Source organism: Balaenoptera borealis, assembly GCF_965194805.1.
Source record: "Balaenoptera borealis genome assembly, chromosome: 4".
Classification (NCBI taxonomy): domain Eukaryota; kingdom Metazoa; phylum Chordata; class Mammalia; order Artiodactyla; family Balaenopteridae; genus Balaenoptera; species Balaenoptera borealis.
The window spans coordinates 149,372,643-149,389,114 of NC_138861.1; the positions used below are offsets into that span (position 1 = coordinate 149,372,643).

Genomic DNA, 16,472 nt, shown 5'->3' on the forward strand with positions numbered 1-16,472 from the left:
GTGCCCCATGTGCTCAAGGAGAAAGCATGTTCTCTGTTATCAGAACGATGTCCAATATATGTCCCTAGCATCTATTCATTCTGTCACACTTTGGTTCTGGGAAGAAGCAAGTCCCAGGAGAGTTAATGCTGCTCCCTCAGACAACTTTCCAGCCCTGGATAGAGCTAAGGGCGTCCCTAGTGTGGTTTGGTCGAGGGGCACATGCTCCAAAATGCCTCCCTTGTCCCCTCCCTGCAGTGTCGCCAGACCCATTTGTTTGGGCCGAGCCCTCATCTGCCGTCACTGCAGGTGGCCCTGAGCAGGTAACGGGGAAGCTAGTCTTAGGTAAGCTTTTCAGCAATGTCTTTCCTGAGCAGGTTTGGAGGGCCTGTGGGATTTCCAAAATAAAGGGAGTTCAGTGAGGACCAAGGGTGGCTGGTGACATAGGGCTTGACACACATTTGTTCTGGGCTTGGGTACATTTTGGTGTTTTGCTTCTTATCTAAATACAGCTGTTGACAATACCAAGTTCAAGGGTGGGATTTTAAAAAGTGGGCAACATAGCTTAACACAGAAGGAAAAGGACAAAAAGAAATGCATCAGTACTTTAAAATCAGGTGGTAAAATGAATGAACTCTAGGACATCAATGAAAATGGTGAAGCAGGCAGCTCTGAGGGCCTGTCCACCAACAGAAACATCCAAAAATCAAGCAAAAACTGTTAGAACCAACTTTGTCAGAATGCTGAAAAACAGTCAGCAGTTTACAGCAACCAAGCAAGTTCTGAATCAAGAAAAAAGCAACTGAAAACAGTTAGGAGGGCTCTGTGGAGTTTTCATTCGGCCCACACCACTCCCACGACTCAGCAGCCTCCTGCCCAGAGTGGGACCCTGTCCCTGCTTCCAGGGACAGACCTTATTCACAAAGAATAGTGTGTATCTGTTCTAACTCGTCTGGGGGCTGCCCGAAGGACTGACACGGGCATTGTTTCCCCATCTCGGAACTGTCTCCAGTCAGAAAAGTGGCCGCGTTGCTGGAAAACATCCTAATGTCAACCACAAGAGACCTCAGTCGAGGCAAACAAGAGCCCGCAAGCTTGGGAGGAAAAGCTGGGGAGAGAGGGTCTTTGGGAAATAGGGCATTCAAAGCCCCGTGCGCACCGGGAGATCTAGAAGCCACGTGCAGGCCCAGGGCGGCCCGTACACTCCGAATCCCTGAACAGATCCTAAGCTTCACGCCGTGGCCACGAGTGAAGGCCAGCACTGCAAGAGGGCCCAGCACACAGCTGCCCACAGAGGTTGGACAGGCTCCTTTTTCTGGCTCCCTTTTCTTCCTTTTCTCTCCCTCTGTCTCTGCTAATCTGACATGCTCACTCCATCAGGGAGACTTGGGGTGTGCGCATGGCTGGGCGAGGATGGCCTAGCAAGGAGGAGGGCCCCGGGTGCCCGCCGGCCCCTGTGCTTCCTCAGGCTCAGCTTTAATCTTTGCAGAGCGGCATGACTGCACGCTGGGGGGTGTGGAGTTGGTTCTTATTCTGTCTGAACGCCAGGACAGGGCCCTTCCTTCTGTAGGAGGCAAGCCACAGGCTGCTTATCCAATCCTGCAGAAGGTCCAGAAGCCAGCCCCTACTGCAGCACCCACAGGCAGGCCCCAGGCTCCAGGCCTCCTCCTGTCTGCCTGGCACTCCGGTGGTGGAGCCGCTTTTAGGTTTTGGGTGTGGGTACCCCAGAACCTGGCTGGCATCTGTTCGGAGGGGCCAGGCTGACACGGATGCTTTAGATGCTGACTGTCTCCCCTACCGTACTACAGGCCTGACCTTGAAGTGGTTCTTGGGGTGTGAGGGGATACATGTGGTCTGGACCCTTGAGGACCTCTGCAGACAGGTGCCAATGTGCCTGACAACATGCCATCTTTCCGTGTAGGAAGGACATTTCCCCAGAACGTGTGACGCACGCAGACAGGGAGCAGACCAAGAAGGTGGTGTATTCGGTGGTCTATGGAGCAGGTAGGCTGCGGGTAGGCCTGAGGCCTCGGTGTCACCTGTAGGCCAGGCGGAGGTGGCTCTAGTCGTGCACCTGCGTTGAAATGTGGCTGTGACTTACAGAAATCACTCTCAGCCCATGGAGCTCATTTTGTGCGTCCCTGTGTGCCGCTATCTACACACATGTTGGTGGTATTTGTGATGCACCAGACACCAGTCAGACCACTCACGCCCTTAACCCTCAGGGCTCCCAGCAACCTTTGCACGGAGAGTAGACGTGCAGAAGTGAGGGCCGACCAAAGCCTCCCCCAACCCCACATCACACCACCTGCTGGGGACCACTCCTGTGCTTTGAGATGCTCCAGGAGCCCTCTGTCGTCACCCTATCCCCCTCCCCTTTTCCAGCCCCAGAACCCAAGGCAGAGCAACCTGCTCCCGTCCCCTCTCCCGCCCTCTCCTCTCCCTTCCTGACCGTGGGCTCTCTGGGCTTTTTAAATTCTTTCTCCTTCTCGGTCTTGCTGCATCAGTGGGCCTGACGCCCCTCGGGAGTTGAGGGAGGGGGTCAGGAGAGGCTGTGGCCTGGCGGCCAGGCCTTTGTAGGCCCCTCCTGGATCAGTTCCACTTTGAGGAGCAGGGCTCGTGTAAAGACACGGAGAAGAGGGTCCCCCCCTGCCGTAGGAACCCTGTGTTCGTTCAGGGAAGAGCTGCCAGCGCAAAACCCTGGGCAAACGTAGTCAGCTGTAGGTAGGAGCCACCTTGGGCTTCTCCAGTGTGACTGCGGTGCCGTATGACCTGCTTCCAAAGTGCCTCTTCCCGGACCGTGAGTGACCGACCTGCTTATGATGAGTCTGGAACCCGCTTCAGACCTGCCAGGGCTGTGGTCTCAGCCGGGACTCGGGCAGGGGCGCTTTGGCTCCAGTCTCTGGCCGGCGGGCCTCGCCCCCTGCCCCCGCTCCCCGGTGCACCCAGAGTCAGTCTTCGCTCCTGTCGGTCTGGCACCTTCTGGAGTATTCACTTTGTTATTTTCTGGGGAGGAAAAGAGCTCCACTTTGTAAATGAGCAATGAGTCATTAGCCGCTGCTTTGAGCCCTGACGGTGACAGGGTTCCCACCCCGGGCCTTGTGTCTGCCGCTCCCGTCGCCACCTGACAGCGGGCTTCTGTGCACCTGTCGGGCTGCGTCTGCCTCGTGGGTGAAGCGGGGCCTTCGTCTCCTGAAAGGCCGGGCGTCCTGGGCTGCTGGGGCCCTTTGGAAACTCAGCAGAGAAGCTTTCAACCGCCTGGCTCCTGTGGGTTGCAATGCTGTGATTTCACCTAAACACGAGGGGTCTGGAAGCGGCTGCTCTGGGTGCTGGGGGCACATGGCCCCGGCCTGGCTTCAGGGTCGTGGTCGTTGTGAGGATGACAAAAGGCCGTAGAGGGAGAGCAGGACCGGAACAAGCGAGAAGACGCACCCCCAGCCCGCGGGCAGCCTGGTCCCCACGCCTCCCTCAGCCCCTCTCCCCAGGGCTTGGGAGCCGCCAGGCCTCTGCCACCAGAGACCTGTCCCCCACGAAATGGGAGTGCCCGCCCGCCTGCAGACCTCGGCCCGGAGCGCAGGCCCTGGGCTCACTGCCGCCCTCAGCCCACTGGGCTCAGCCGCCTGCCCAGCACTGTGCCCGCCCAGGCCCGCTGACAGCAGGTGCCTCCTCCGGGAAGAAACCCCTGCTCCTCCCGTCCTGCTCTGAGCTCCTGCTACTCTTAGAGTCAGTTTGACCCTGGAGTCTCCTCAAGCTGCCGCCGCATCTTAAGTTCACCCCACGTCCCGTCGCCGGTGTGCACCGTGTGCCGGGCCCCAGGGCTCCTGCTCCGAGGGGCTGACGTTTGTCCGATGAGACGCACGAGCAGGCCTGCGGGGACGGCACTGAGTGATCGGCGACGTCCAGCACAACTGCTGAGCCCAGGGGAGGCCCCTCGCCAGGCCGGGCTGAGTTTTAAAGGATGTGCAGGAGCCAGTCAGGCCTGTGCCAGCATCCCTGGAGCCCCACGAGTGCCAGGCTCTCACGAGGCCCTGGAGCTGTAAACAAGAGTGAGAAGCTGTTGTAGTTCAGCATGGGGCAAAGAGCACGTGGAGGAAAGGGAGTGAAGATTTCCTTCCTAAGCTTAAAATTGCACCACACACACACACACACACACACAGCAGGCAATTAGCCCTCTGTGGGGAAAGCCAAACTGTATGTTCACCTGGGACCTATGAGGCGGGGGCACCTCGCGCTCCCGCCAAGGGGATCCGTGCTCTCAGGGGTGCACCCACGGAGACAGGCCTGCATTTTCACAACTGAAACAGCAGGAACCTGATCAGTTGAATCAAAGTGTGAAGGGAAGTTGTGTCGGAAGTGGGGACCCAGGAACACGAAGCACGGAACAGAAGCCCTCACAGAGCCAAACATTGTCCTACTTGGGGGGCAGGGGCACATTGGCCTTAGAGTGTGACAGACCCCCCGGCAAGGGCATGGGGAATAAGGACCAGGGCCTGGAGAAGTGACCGGACCCTTGGTCTCCGGCTCAGCCCATCTCTGCTTCTCTCAGAGTTGCCACATCACCGGCTTCTCTCGGAAGCAGGCTTTCTTCCTGTGCAGAGACCTTGGGATATCCCAACAGCTCTACAGAGGAAGGGAAAGGAATTCCTTCTCAGCCGTAGACACGGAAGGAGAAATGTGACTTCCGGCAGTGGCCATGGCACTCCGATCAGACCACCCTCCCACAGATATCAGCTAGAAAGTATGCTAAAGTATAATAAACAACTACCTAAAGGTACTGAAAAGTGACCAGGAGCAGACAGAAATTGGAGGTGGGCTAACACTTGGAAGGAAGGAATAGCACAGGGTGAGTTTCCCGTTTTGTAGCTCTTCACCTGAAGGCAAGCCTCTGTCCGTGTTGTCTGTGGCTAAAACTCCGACAGAAATCCAGGGTCTTACTGGCTTCAAGAAGCAGAGGACAGGGGCTTCCTTGGTGGCACAGTGGTTAAGAATCCACCTGACAATGCAGGGGACATGGGTTCAAGCCCTGGTCCAGGAAGATCCCACATACCACGGAGCAACTAAGCCTGTGCGACACAACTACTGAGCCCACATGCCACAACTACTGAAGCCCATGCACCTAGAGCCCGTGCTCTGCAACAAGAGAAGCCACTGCAACGAGAAGCCCACGCACCGCGATAAAGAGTAGCCCCTGCTCACCACAACTAGAGAAAGCCTGCGCGCAGCAATGAAGACCGAAAGTAGCCAAAAATAAAAATTAATTAATTAATTGGGAAAAAAAAAAAAGCAGAGGACAGAGGTCAGGGCAGCCAGTGAATCTGGAAAGTGAAGGGAGAAATCTCAGAAAGAGGAGAGTCAAAGGAGAACCCCGAATTCTGGGCTTGAACTCTGCCCAGATCTCTGGCTGACCCCTGACTGTGCGTGAAAAGGGCAGACTTCAAACAGCCCAGCTACTGCTGAGAGGATTGATGCGAGCTTTCAGCTGCTGCTCACTGCAGGGGGACAAAGTTTGAAGTTTTTTTTAAATCAGCACTGCTGAGAGAAACATAACAGGATCTAGAGTGTCTACAACATATCATTTATAATACAATAGCCAGAATACAATCCAAAATTACTAAACATATGAAGAAAGAGGATAACCGCTCCATACTCAATAGAAAAGATGTGTGTAACTGAATCACTTTGCTGTACACCTGAAATAACACAATATTATAAATCAGCTACGCTTCAATTTTTAAAAGAGCAACAAACTATTGATACAGCTGTCAACATGGATGAACCTCAAAACATTATGGCAAATGAAAGAAGACAGCCGGATACAAAGGAGTATTTATAGTAAATAATTTATTACACCATTTATATGAAATTCTGGAACACTCAAAATTAATTTACAGTATGGCATACTTTATGTTATATATATTTTACCACAAAAAATAATGAAAAGAAAATCTGCACTGATAGAAGGCGAACAAGTGGTTTCCCGGGACCTGGAGTCGATTGCAACTTGCGTGTCGTCCTGGAACTCGGGGTGCCATCCTGGAACTCGGCGTCGTCCTGGAACTCGGGGTGCCATCCTAGAACTCGGGGTGCCAGCCTAGAGCTTGGGTATCATCCTAGAACTCGGGTGCCATCCTAGAACTCGGGTGCCATCCTGGAACTTGGGGTGCCGGCCTAGAACTCGGGGTGCCATCCTGGAACTCGGGGTGTCATCCTAGAACTCGGGGTGCCATCCTGGAACTTGGGGTGCCAGCCTAGAACTCAGCATGCCATCCTGGAACTCAGGTGTCGTCCTAGAACTCAGGGTGCCATCCTGGAACTCAGGGCGCTGGCCTAGAACTTGGGTGTCATCCTAGAACTCAAGTGCCATCCTGGAACTCAGGGTGCTGGCCTAGAACTCGGGTGCCATCCTGGAACTCGGGGTGCCAGCCTAGAACTCGGGTGCCATCCTGGAACTCGGGGTGCTGGCCTAGAACTCGGGTGTCATCCTGAAACTCAGGCTGTCATCCTGGAACTTGGGTGTTGTCCTAGAACTCAGGGTGCCATCCTGGAACTCGGGGTGCCGGCCTAGAGCTTGGGTGTCATCCTAGAACTCAGGTGCCATCCTGGAACTCAGGGTGCCAACCCAGAACTTGGGTGCCATCCTGGAACTCAGGGTGTTGTCCTAGAACTCGGGGTGCCATCCTGGAACTCAGGGTGCCAGCCTAGAGCTTGAGTGTCATCCTAGAACTCGGGTGCCGTCCTGGAATTCGGGATGTCATCCTGGAACTCGGGGTGCCATCCTGGAACCCGGGTGTTTCCTGGAACTCGGGGTGTCATCCTGGAACTCGGGAGTCATCCTGACCAGAGATCTTGCTATAAAAAGCTTCTCCAGAACACCTGCGCCCTCTAGGAACCAAATATTGGTCTGGACCAAAAGTTTTTGTCTCAAAAAATCATTCCAAGGATGGGAGCTCCTCATATTTTGGCACTGGAAACTTCCCTTCCTCTTTTATTCGCCGGCCCTCTCCAGCCTCCCCCAGTTCTGGAAACAGGCCCCCTTCTGGACAGGCTGCAAGCAGGGGCTACAGCTCCTTCATCCAGGGCTTCACCTGCAGCACCTGCCAGGCCCTCAGTCAACATTGTTGAACAAATAAATGTTTAACAGGCTCCCGTCCAGACTGGCCGGCACCGAGCACTTGGTGTGTAAAGCCAAAGCCGACACCATCCTGACCAATCAGAAGAGACCAGTGGTGCCAGTTGGGCCTTGACGCACCGAGTCTTCCAAGATCCCTTCTGTGGGCTCACTTCCACGTGTGGTGGTCCCTGCCTGGTGGCCTGTGTCCCTGGAACCCGCTGGGTGAGAGGCTGGCCTCTGATCGTGCTTCTGCTTACACAGGGAAGGAGCGGCTTGCTGCTTGCCTTGGAGTTCCTGTTCAGGAAGCGGCCCAGTTTTTGGAGAGCTTTTTGCAGAAGTACAAGAAAATCAAGGACTTCACCCAAGCAACCATTGCCCGGTGTCACCAGACAGGTCAGCCAGCTGCTGCCAAAGCCATCAGCAGGTCCCCCTCCCTCTCCCGTGCCCTCTCTGCAGTAGCCAGGTGGTCTCCCAGGCCCTGCTCCTCCAGTGGGTGGATGAACAGAGGGGAGGGTGGTGGGTTGATGGGGGCTGGGTGGGTGGGGACCGGGTGAGCATCCAGCCCCTGCTGGGTAAATGGGACCAAAAGGCTCCACGTAAGGAGGGTCCAGAGCCAGGCTCTTCTTGAAGCAACAATACTAAGCTTGAGTTAGAAATGATAGATGGATAGATACACAGAGAGAGATATCCTGCACCTAAACATGGGGAACTATGTTCTTAGGAAAAGCATGTGGGATATCTACAAAATTTCGCCACAATTTGGTCACAGATTTCAAAGAATATCAAATAGAACATGTTCTGTGACCACAGAGGAATGAAAAGGTAGTTTATATCAATACGTGTGGCCATCCATCCATCTGCCTATTTGGAAAAATCATTGCACTCCTAAATGATTTAAGATTTTAAAAAGAAGTCCCAAGCAAATGACAAGCATTTTAGCAATAAATGACAGTATAAGTACCTCAGTGAAAAACTGTAAGACATGGCCAAGCTGACCTTCACTTAGAGATGAAGGAATTCTTTAAAAGAGTGTTTTAAAAAGAAAGAAAAATTTCTGAACATAAATGACTGTATTCAGCACAAGACATTTGGGAAACAGCAGCAGAGTAGATTAAAGAAGCAAGAAGGAAGGAAATCAGTGTAGGAGAAGAAGCTCATGAAGCAGACGCGGAACAGAGAGCAGTGGTCGCCACAGAGCAAGCGGAGAGTCAGCGCACGCGGGATCGCGGAGGCCTGGCACATCCCGCGGGGCCCGGGATCCTCCTGGGGGCTCACTGATGACCTTTCTCTCGGGAGCCCGTGAGTGCAGGGCGGCCCCACAGGCTCCCCCGGGCCTGGCCGCACATCCCGACAGCAGCCTGTGCGGGGTCAGCGCTCAGCTCCTGCAGCCTCCTGGGGGCTCGAGAAAGCCGGGAAACCATTTCTATCCCCCAGCGAGCATCTCACGGGCCTCGGCTCCTGGGCCTGGGGGTGAGCCGTGCGGAGGCTGCAGAGCCCGGGTCGACGCCTGCAGCCTCCTCGCTGGGGCCCCACACTTGGGAAAAATAAAATACTATCAATTATGAAATGTGAAAACAATGATAGAACCCAGCGCTGCTGAGTGCACGGAGCCAGGGTCACTGCGGGAGGAGGGACAATCGGACGCAGGCCCTCGTGCCGCACAGCGTGGCCAGGCGTGGTGTCCACAGCTGCCCGTAACCGCCTACATCATCCTCGCTGCAACTCAGAAGCTCGGGTCGCATCGTCACCCTGCTTTACAGGTGAAGAAAATGAGCCCCGAGAGGTCAAGTAGCTTCCTGAGTTCACACAGCTAACAAAACAGGCGGTGCCAGGCCGGGACCCACCCCAGGCAGCTCGGCCCCTCCAGTGCCTCTCTGCTGCACGGCTCTGCATCCCTGCCCTGCATTTAACTTTCTCCAAGGGCCGTGGAGCTTTACGCTTGCCAGCGTGAAGCATGAGTGCCGTTTGACGCAGCAATTACGTTTCCGGGCAGATGCTCAACTGTCATTAAATTACGCTACAGACGTTTGTTGGGTGCCTACCCGTGTCAGGCACTGTGTTGGCACCAGGGATAGGAGCTCCTGGCTCTCCTGGAGACACGATCCAGGGAAACGTAACCCACAAGTGAGCAAGTACATCCAGACAGTGTCAGAAAGATGGGATCCTGGGTGTGGAAGAATCCCGGGGCACTAGGCAGAGAGCAGCAGAGGGCAGCCCTGGGGACTGTCGGCCATAGTGACACAAAAAGAGGTGACACCTGAGCAAGACCAGGTGAGAGACCAAGGAGAGCCGGCAGGGAGGGGCGGGAGCCAGGAAGAGGCAGGTGCGCGCCCAGACTCTGCACAGCGCTACACAGCTCACGAAAAGAACCTGGGTTTCATTTTTCGCAGATTGTTCCAGCAAGAGTGTGGAAAAGAGATCGGGAGGGGAACTGATCAGAGCCAGCACCTGGGAGCAGTGACGCGGCTGTTAGCTCAGGAACTCCCGCGGGGTGGGATGGAGGGGGACCACTGGTGAGAGGCAGACGGCAGGGCGAGGAGGGAAGGAGGCGGTGTGAGCCTGCGCTCTCCCTGCAGGCTCACTGACCTGCCCAGGGGGGGGGTGGCCAGGCGGGCCAGGCGGGTTGACCATGACGTTGACGAAGCTGTAAGTTCAGGGTCCTCCTTGTGGGCCCCTCCTCCCAGGCCCCGGGAGGAGCCCTGCAGTGTGTTCACGTGGCCACATCTTTCGTAAAATTGGCAAAAGCAGGGTACTTTAACTGCGATTGACTAAGACGCTGTCTCTTCCCCTCCACCGTCCTCCACCGTACTCCTCTCCGTGGTATGTGGCATTGCCGTGGCCACAGCTATTTTTTGAATCCGGCTTAAGGGGAAGTCAAATTGGTGACTCATTTGGTTCGGATCTCAGTGTGGGTATTCCTGAGGTTTGTTGCTCTTTCCATGCATGGTTGAGGGGTGCTAGCCGTCCTGGCACAGGGATGGCTTCCGGGAGCATTCCTTCCATGCCTTCCCACTTCCCGAGTGCAGTAACAGGAAGGTGCGGGGCCAGAGGTCATCTCGCAGTGTGAACGGGAACTATAATCGCCAGCACCGCGAGCCTTGGAAACAAGACTTGACATGTATGGAACCAGGGGCTTCTACTTCGGGCCACAAAGAAGTTCAGGCTTTCCTCCCACCGTAAACAACTAGAAAACTGGGCAAAATATATGAAGCAACTGTTACAGACACTGGATCATAGGCAGTTTATTACTCTGGTCTCTGATAGAACAGAAGCAAAGGAGGGGAGCCCTCTGACACCCTGTGTCTAGGGCCATAGACCATCGTGCAGGAGGGGAGCCCAAGCAGATTACCGTGGCCTCGCTGAGTTGAGGAGACAAGGATTGGGTCTGGGGAGGCAAAGGCAACTGGATCTTGCGAGGTAGAATATCAGAGAGGAGGAAGTTATAGAGAAAAAGTCTCCATAAACCTTCAGAGGAGTCCGCCGTCTGTCCTTAATACTAAGATACACGTGCAGAGAGTGGAACTCCACAGGACTAGGCAGAGTCGTTTCTGGGGAGCAGCAGGCCGAACGATCTGAGTTCACACGGGGCCGGGGGATGCCTGGGTTCTCACCATTGGAATGGAGGGTGCTCACTGGACATCTGAGACGTTCCGTGGAGACCCCAGAAGGGTAACACTTCAGCAGTAGGTCAGCAGTAGGTCTAAACCCACCCTAACAAAGCTTAAAAGTGGGCCTCAAAAGGATCAGGCGATCTGCAAGTACCTTAGGCCTGCCTAACACTCTTGAAAGGAAAACACCAAACCCCAGCACTGAACAACATAAAACGCACAATACCCAGCATCCAGTCAAAAATCACTAGACAGGCCTTCCCTGGTAGCGCAGTGGTTAAGAATCCACCTGCCAATGCAGGGGACATGGGTTCGAGCCCTGATCCGGGAAGATCCCACATGCCGCGGAGCAACTAAGCCTGTGTGCCACAACTACTGAGCCTGTGTGCCACAACTACTGAAGCCCACACACCTAGAGCCTGTGCTCCGCCACAAGAGAAGCCACCGCAATGAGAAGCCCGCACACCGCAACGAAGAGTAGCTCCCACTCGCCACAAGTAGAGTAAGCCCACACGCAGCAACGAAGACCCAACGCAGCCAAAAATAAATAAATAAATAAATTCATTAAAAAAAAGGAAAAATCGCCAGACACACACAGAGGCAGAGACTGGAATGTGCCAGTCAGAAGCACGGCTCTCCCTGTTCTCGCTGCCTGTCACAGTTAGGGGACTTTAATTATACATTGCCTGGCATTGTAGCAGGTGCTTAACACACTGTCATTTTTATAATTATTGCATATGTGAGAAATTCTTCCAATCCTCAGACACATAACGTGTAAGTTGGGGATCTAGTTCTTACCAACACCTAGTAAAACCAGAGTTCTCACTGGTCAGGAACATAACCATTGCAGCACCTCTGCATTCATTTTCTTAAAGAGGACCGCAAATTCTGGAAGCTTTGGGCCCCACGAAGCTTGGATGTGCCCTCCTGTGTAGGGATGTGGTCTCTGACACAGACCATCGACCCCTCCTTGAGTGAACTAAGGATTAATGCTTTTCTCCCCCATTCCAGCTGCCACACTGTCCAGAATTATTTCTGTCCCCAAGAACCACAAGTGGTTTTTCACCTTTATAGTGTAAAAACCGCCCTTCCTGTCCTACATCAGATCTAAGCACAGCTAGGAGTTAGAAAGTGTGCAAAACATGCCACCAGGCAAGCAAAGGCCACTCTGCTGCTGTCCTTGCTTTCCCACCACAGAACCCACCTGCCCTAGAGACAGACCCAGAGGCCTCAGGGCGGAGCTCCGGCGCTGCTGCTCCGGCTGCAGCAGGGAGGGTGCCCGCGGGGCCCCAGGACCTAATCTGAGAGCAGCTGTGCCCACGAAGGGGAGGGTCCAGCGGGCCGCTGCACCGCCCGCTCACTGCCGCTCTCATCTTGCTCTTCCTTCACGTAACGCAGGCTACGTGGTGTCCATCATGGGCAGGAGGAGGCCGCTGCCAAGGATCCGTGCACGCGACCCGCAGCTCCGGGCTCAAGCAGAGCGGCAGGCGGTGAACTTTGTGGTGCAAGGTGCCAGAGCCCCTCTGCTTCTCGGTTTTCAGCCCCAGGAGATTAGTGCCAGGGTATATCCTGCTCTCGTCTTCCTGGCGGTTACTGCTGGGAGCCGCAGGGCAGGTGCTCAGCACCTGGTCCCCTTCCTGACTGCGACGCGCCCCACGAGGCCAGACGGGAGACAGGCTCCAGGAGGTCATCCGGCCGGCGCCAGGGCCAGACCTGGAGCTCAGTCCCTTGACCCTCGGCCTGGTCTCTCCGCCACAGCCCTCATCCTTGGCAGGCGTCTGAACCCCAGCGCACCCACCACGAGTCCGTCAGTCTTCCTTAGAATGGCCAAAGCAACAGTCTCTGCGTGGAGGGCAGGTGTGAGGCGGCGCTCGGCGCTGTCCTGATGAGGCCTTGGGGGCCTGGGGGTCGGGCAGCGTCCCCACCTGTGACCCCAGTGGTCACGGATGGAGAACCAAGGTCCCTGGGCCCAGAGATGAAGACTGGAGGTAGGACCCCAGCCCCAGAGGGGTTTCTGCAGCAGGAGGGTGGCCCGGGCCCAGCAGACGCAGAGTGCGAGGCGTGGATGGTGGAGCAGGAAGGCCAAGTCCCCAGCGAGTGCTGCAGACAGGCCGGTGTGGCAGCGCTGCCCGGCTAAGCTCAGCCTTGGCGAGCAGGAGAGGGGGTGGCAGCTGCGGGAGGACGGCTGGGGCCGGCTCTGGGCTCAGTGTAGCATCTTCCCGGGTCCTGCCCCGGGGTGACCACCCAGACGAGAGCAGAGCACAGTGACAGCCTCCAACCTGGAGAGGGCTCTGCGTCTCAGGCCGGCTCTCTCACGCAAGGCCGTGGTTGGCTCACGACCACCCGCCTCTGTCCCTGAGGCGTGTGCAAGGCGGCTTTGAAGCTGGTTTGGAGAAAAAACTGCACGCCGACCTCTCCACGTGGGGAGCTGACCAGGAGGCCTGGCCACGCTTCGAGCTCCCCCGGAGAGGTGATCTCCCAGCTGAGCCGGGACAGCACAGGACAAGTGACCTGCCGTTGTCCGTGCTGAGCTGAGCCGGTGCCCACCAGGGAGCTGTCCCTCCACCTGGGCAGACACAGGGCCCGGCAGGCCTGCTCCCTCATCCCAGCCCACCTGCGATCTGCTCCCCCGCCCCCTCACCTCCTCTCTCTTGGCTCTGCCCCTCCTCCCAAAGTAGCAAGCTTCCCGACATCCCAGCCCCGGCAGAGGGTCCCCGTGGCGCTGAGACCCCTCGCGGCCGGCAGGTCAGTCGCAGAGACCAGACTTGCACGTCCAGCGTTCCTGCCGCGCTCGTGGGAAGAGTAGCCCTGCAGTGGAGGAAGGCGGCCCACTGACTGGGGCCTTTTATTTCTTCATGAACCTCAGGAGCCTTGAACAGCTAGAGCAGCCTAAAGCCAGGAAAGGAAACCTGAACTTCAGTCTGTTTCCGGTGATCCAAACCGGTTGTTGAGACACCCACTGTTTGCCTGGCGCTGGAACAAGCGTGTCCCCTACGCTGGCCAGAACCTCCAGAGTGCCTGACTGACCATGTGATTGATCCCGCCCAAGTCCTAGAAGCCCGTATCATAGCCCCACTCCACACACTGGGAGGCTGAGGTTCTGCCAGGTTCAAGGGCTGCACAGCGGGAGGGCCGAGGGAGTGGGGGCTGAGCCCATGGCCGCCGTCCGGGCTCCGTCATCCTATTGGCTGGTGCAGCGGGCACAGCCCAGGTGTGGTCAGAACCTGTGAGCATGCTGAGACACTGCTCCCAGGGGCAGGTCGTGTTATACGGCAGGTGTAGGGTCCCCAGTCAGCTGACATGAGTGCATCAGAAGGGGACATCCCAGGTGGGCCTGAGCTGATCAGGTGGACCCTTGAAAGAACGTTTAGGGGTCAGAGTCAGAGATTCTGGCCGTGGAGGGGCAAACACGCTGGGGAGAGGGCCCGTGGCACAGACCTGAGAGTCACAGCCACCAGGAAACGGGAACCCCAGTCATGTGACTGCAAGGAAATGAATTTTGCTGGCAACCTGAGGTCATCTGAAAGTGGGCCTTCCTTAGTGGAGCCCCAGGTGAGGATATAGCCAGGTCCACACTGACCTCAGGCTGTGAGACCCTGAGCAAAGGCCCAGCCACACATGCAAGAACTGAGAGATGGTAGATCCTTGTGGTTCTCCCCTGCTGGGTGTGGGGTCATGCGTTACGCAGTGTAGAAAATTCAGACAGCCCACCTGGGCTTGCAGGGCTGCGGGGCCCCGGGCCTCACACTGTTCATGAACCAGCGCCCTTTGTGCCTCACAGGCTCGGCCGCGGACCTCTGCAAGATGGCCATGATCCACCTCTTCACAGCAGTGGCCACGTCCCCCATCCTGACGGCCAGGTCAGTGAGTGAGCGCCAGCCGGCCCAGGCCCAGCCCAGGGCGCAGACCTGCCCTCCCCAGGGCTCGGGTGGGCGGCCTGCTGTTCTGCGTTGGCCCACGGGCAGACGCCTCCTGGAAGCAAAGTCACGCTGGCCACTTCCCTCCGGGTCTCGGACCTGACAAGCTCACTGACCCCCACGGAGGGACCCGCTTGAGCCAAGGTGCTCCCAGCACTCCCAGGAGAACGCTTTGTTCCCAGCTGGGGCTGAGCAAGGCGGCCAAGGGCCCGCTCACCCCGGAGCACGCTGAGTCTCCCCAGGTTGCCTGGTGCAGAAATGTGTCTCCCCTCGGTGAGCCCGAACCCCTTCGGGCACAGCCCCAGGGGTACACACGCAGCTGCCCGCCTCAGAGTTGGGTGGGCCCCGCGGCCCCTCAGACAGGACACGGGGCTCCACACTGCGTCCACTCCCAGCCCCTGATAAGTGAGCCGGGGGCCCGGCTTCTGCTGCCATCCCCGCCCCGAAGGCTCTCGCCAGGCTCCACGTCTGCCTCGGTGGCTCTCCTGGGCACACCCCCCTGGCAGAGGGAGTGTCCGGGTGTCTGGGTGACCAGGCGTGCTCGTCCCAGGCTCTGCTGGCCCAGAACCACCCCTCGGGCCGCCCAAGGTCCTGGCCTGGGTGCAGGTGGGAGGGGGTGGGTTCTCCTCCCGAATCCCAGGATCCCCTCCTGGCGGCCCACCTGGGCCCCCCAGAGAAGCGAGTATGTCCGACCCCAGGAGGTCTGCCTCCCTCCCTCCTCGGTCTCCGTGTCTGTTTGCCACCCCTCCGGGCCCTCCCAGGCTCCGCGTGTGGGCCAGCGTGGGCCTGCCTGCTAAGGAGCCCTTCCCGGGGCGTCAGCCTGTCTGCACCTGGGAAGGAAGCTCCTGGCGGGTTAGGTGGTGAAAATTTATGAAGCGTTAAGTGGTCTCACGGGCCCCACCCTGAGGGGTGTCTGCTCACTCCCCCGCATCCCTACGGGGCGTCACCAGCACAGAGAACAGCTGGACCCTCCTCCCGCCACCTTTGGGACACAGGGGCCTGCTGGCCTGTGGCCACCCTTTTCCACGTGAGCTTATGGTTTTCTCTTGGCTTCTGATACTATTTTACATCCTCAAGGCATGGGATTTTTTTCCTTGCCTGAGATCTTTCATCTTTCCTTAACGAGCTTCTGCCTTTACTTCTTCAGATGTTTCCTCCTGTTCGTTTTGATGTTTTAGCCTACGTTCTTTTGGCAGTTTCAGCAACTTTGTAGAGAAGTGTGTCCCGGGCAAAGGTCCTGGCCTGGGAATGCGGGGTCGTGTCCTAGTAAAGGAGAGCGGAGAAGGCTTTCCCAGGCTCCACCGCTGTCGGCCTCCGCCTTTACAGCCCCTGCACCGGGCACTTCCTCTGGTCCGTGGTTCACCTTACACCCCCGGGAAGGAGCAACCACACCCCGGGCTGTCACCCCAGCGCTGGGAGGAAGGGCAGAGGGTGAGGAGCCCGAGACCCGGCAGGATATAAGCGCTGCCCCAGGTGCCCTGCGGTAGCTGCGCTGGGGTCTGGGCTGCTGTCTCCGGTTTCTGCAGCAGCTGCGGGAGGTGAGGAGGCAGGAGCCGAGTGGGAAATGCTCTCCTCTCGCTGGGTCTCTCCTGCCGGCCGTCCCCCACCCCATCCCGCACACGCCGAGGCCAGACGCCCCTTCCATCCAGGGTTCCTCGTGGCTTCCTGCTTGGCTCCTGAATCCATGCACCCTGTTCGCTTGTGTCTTTCCTGAGGGTAAAATGCGCGAGGGTGTGTGGGGCCTGCGCTAGCGCCGGTTGTTCCGCGTCCGCGATGTCTTGCGTCTAGGAGGTCTGGTCCATCTCCGGTTTCTGTGGGATGGGTAAGGGAAGTGGCATATGAGGGTCTGGGGCTTTT

At 57.2% G+C, this 16,472-nt stretch overlaps 1 protein-coding gene across 5 annotated transcripts in view; it reads left to right on the top strand.

Annotated features, from left to right (window-relative positions):
- The window catches only part of POLN (DNA polymerase nu), a 177,576-nt gene that overhangs the window by 148,217 nt on the left and 12,887 nt on the right, over positions 1 to 16,472 (top strand). For 3 of the 5 annotated variants that reach the window (XM_082390923.1, XM_082390925.1, XM_082390926.1), the window contains 5 exons: positions 1,901 to 1,983; positions 7,352 to 7,483; positions 12,097 to 12,207; positions 12,457 to 12,555; positions 14,480 to 14,558. In XM_082390923.1, coding sequence (XP_082247049.1) covers positions 1,901 to 1,983; positions 7,352 to 7,483; positions 12,097 to 12,207; positions 12,457 to 12,555; positions 14,480 to 14,558 — 504 coding nt within the window. The remainder of the gene's footprint in view (positions 1 to 1,900; positions 1,984 to 7,351; positions 7,484 to 12,096; positions 12,208 to 12,456; positions 12,556 to 14,479; positions 14,559 to 16,472) is intronic. The other 2 variants (XM_082390927.1, XM_082390924.1) reach the window with 1 other exon arrangement.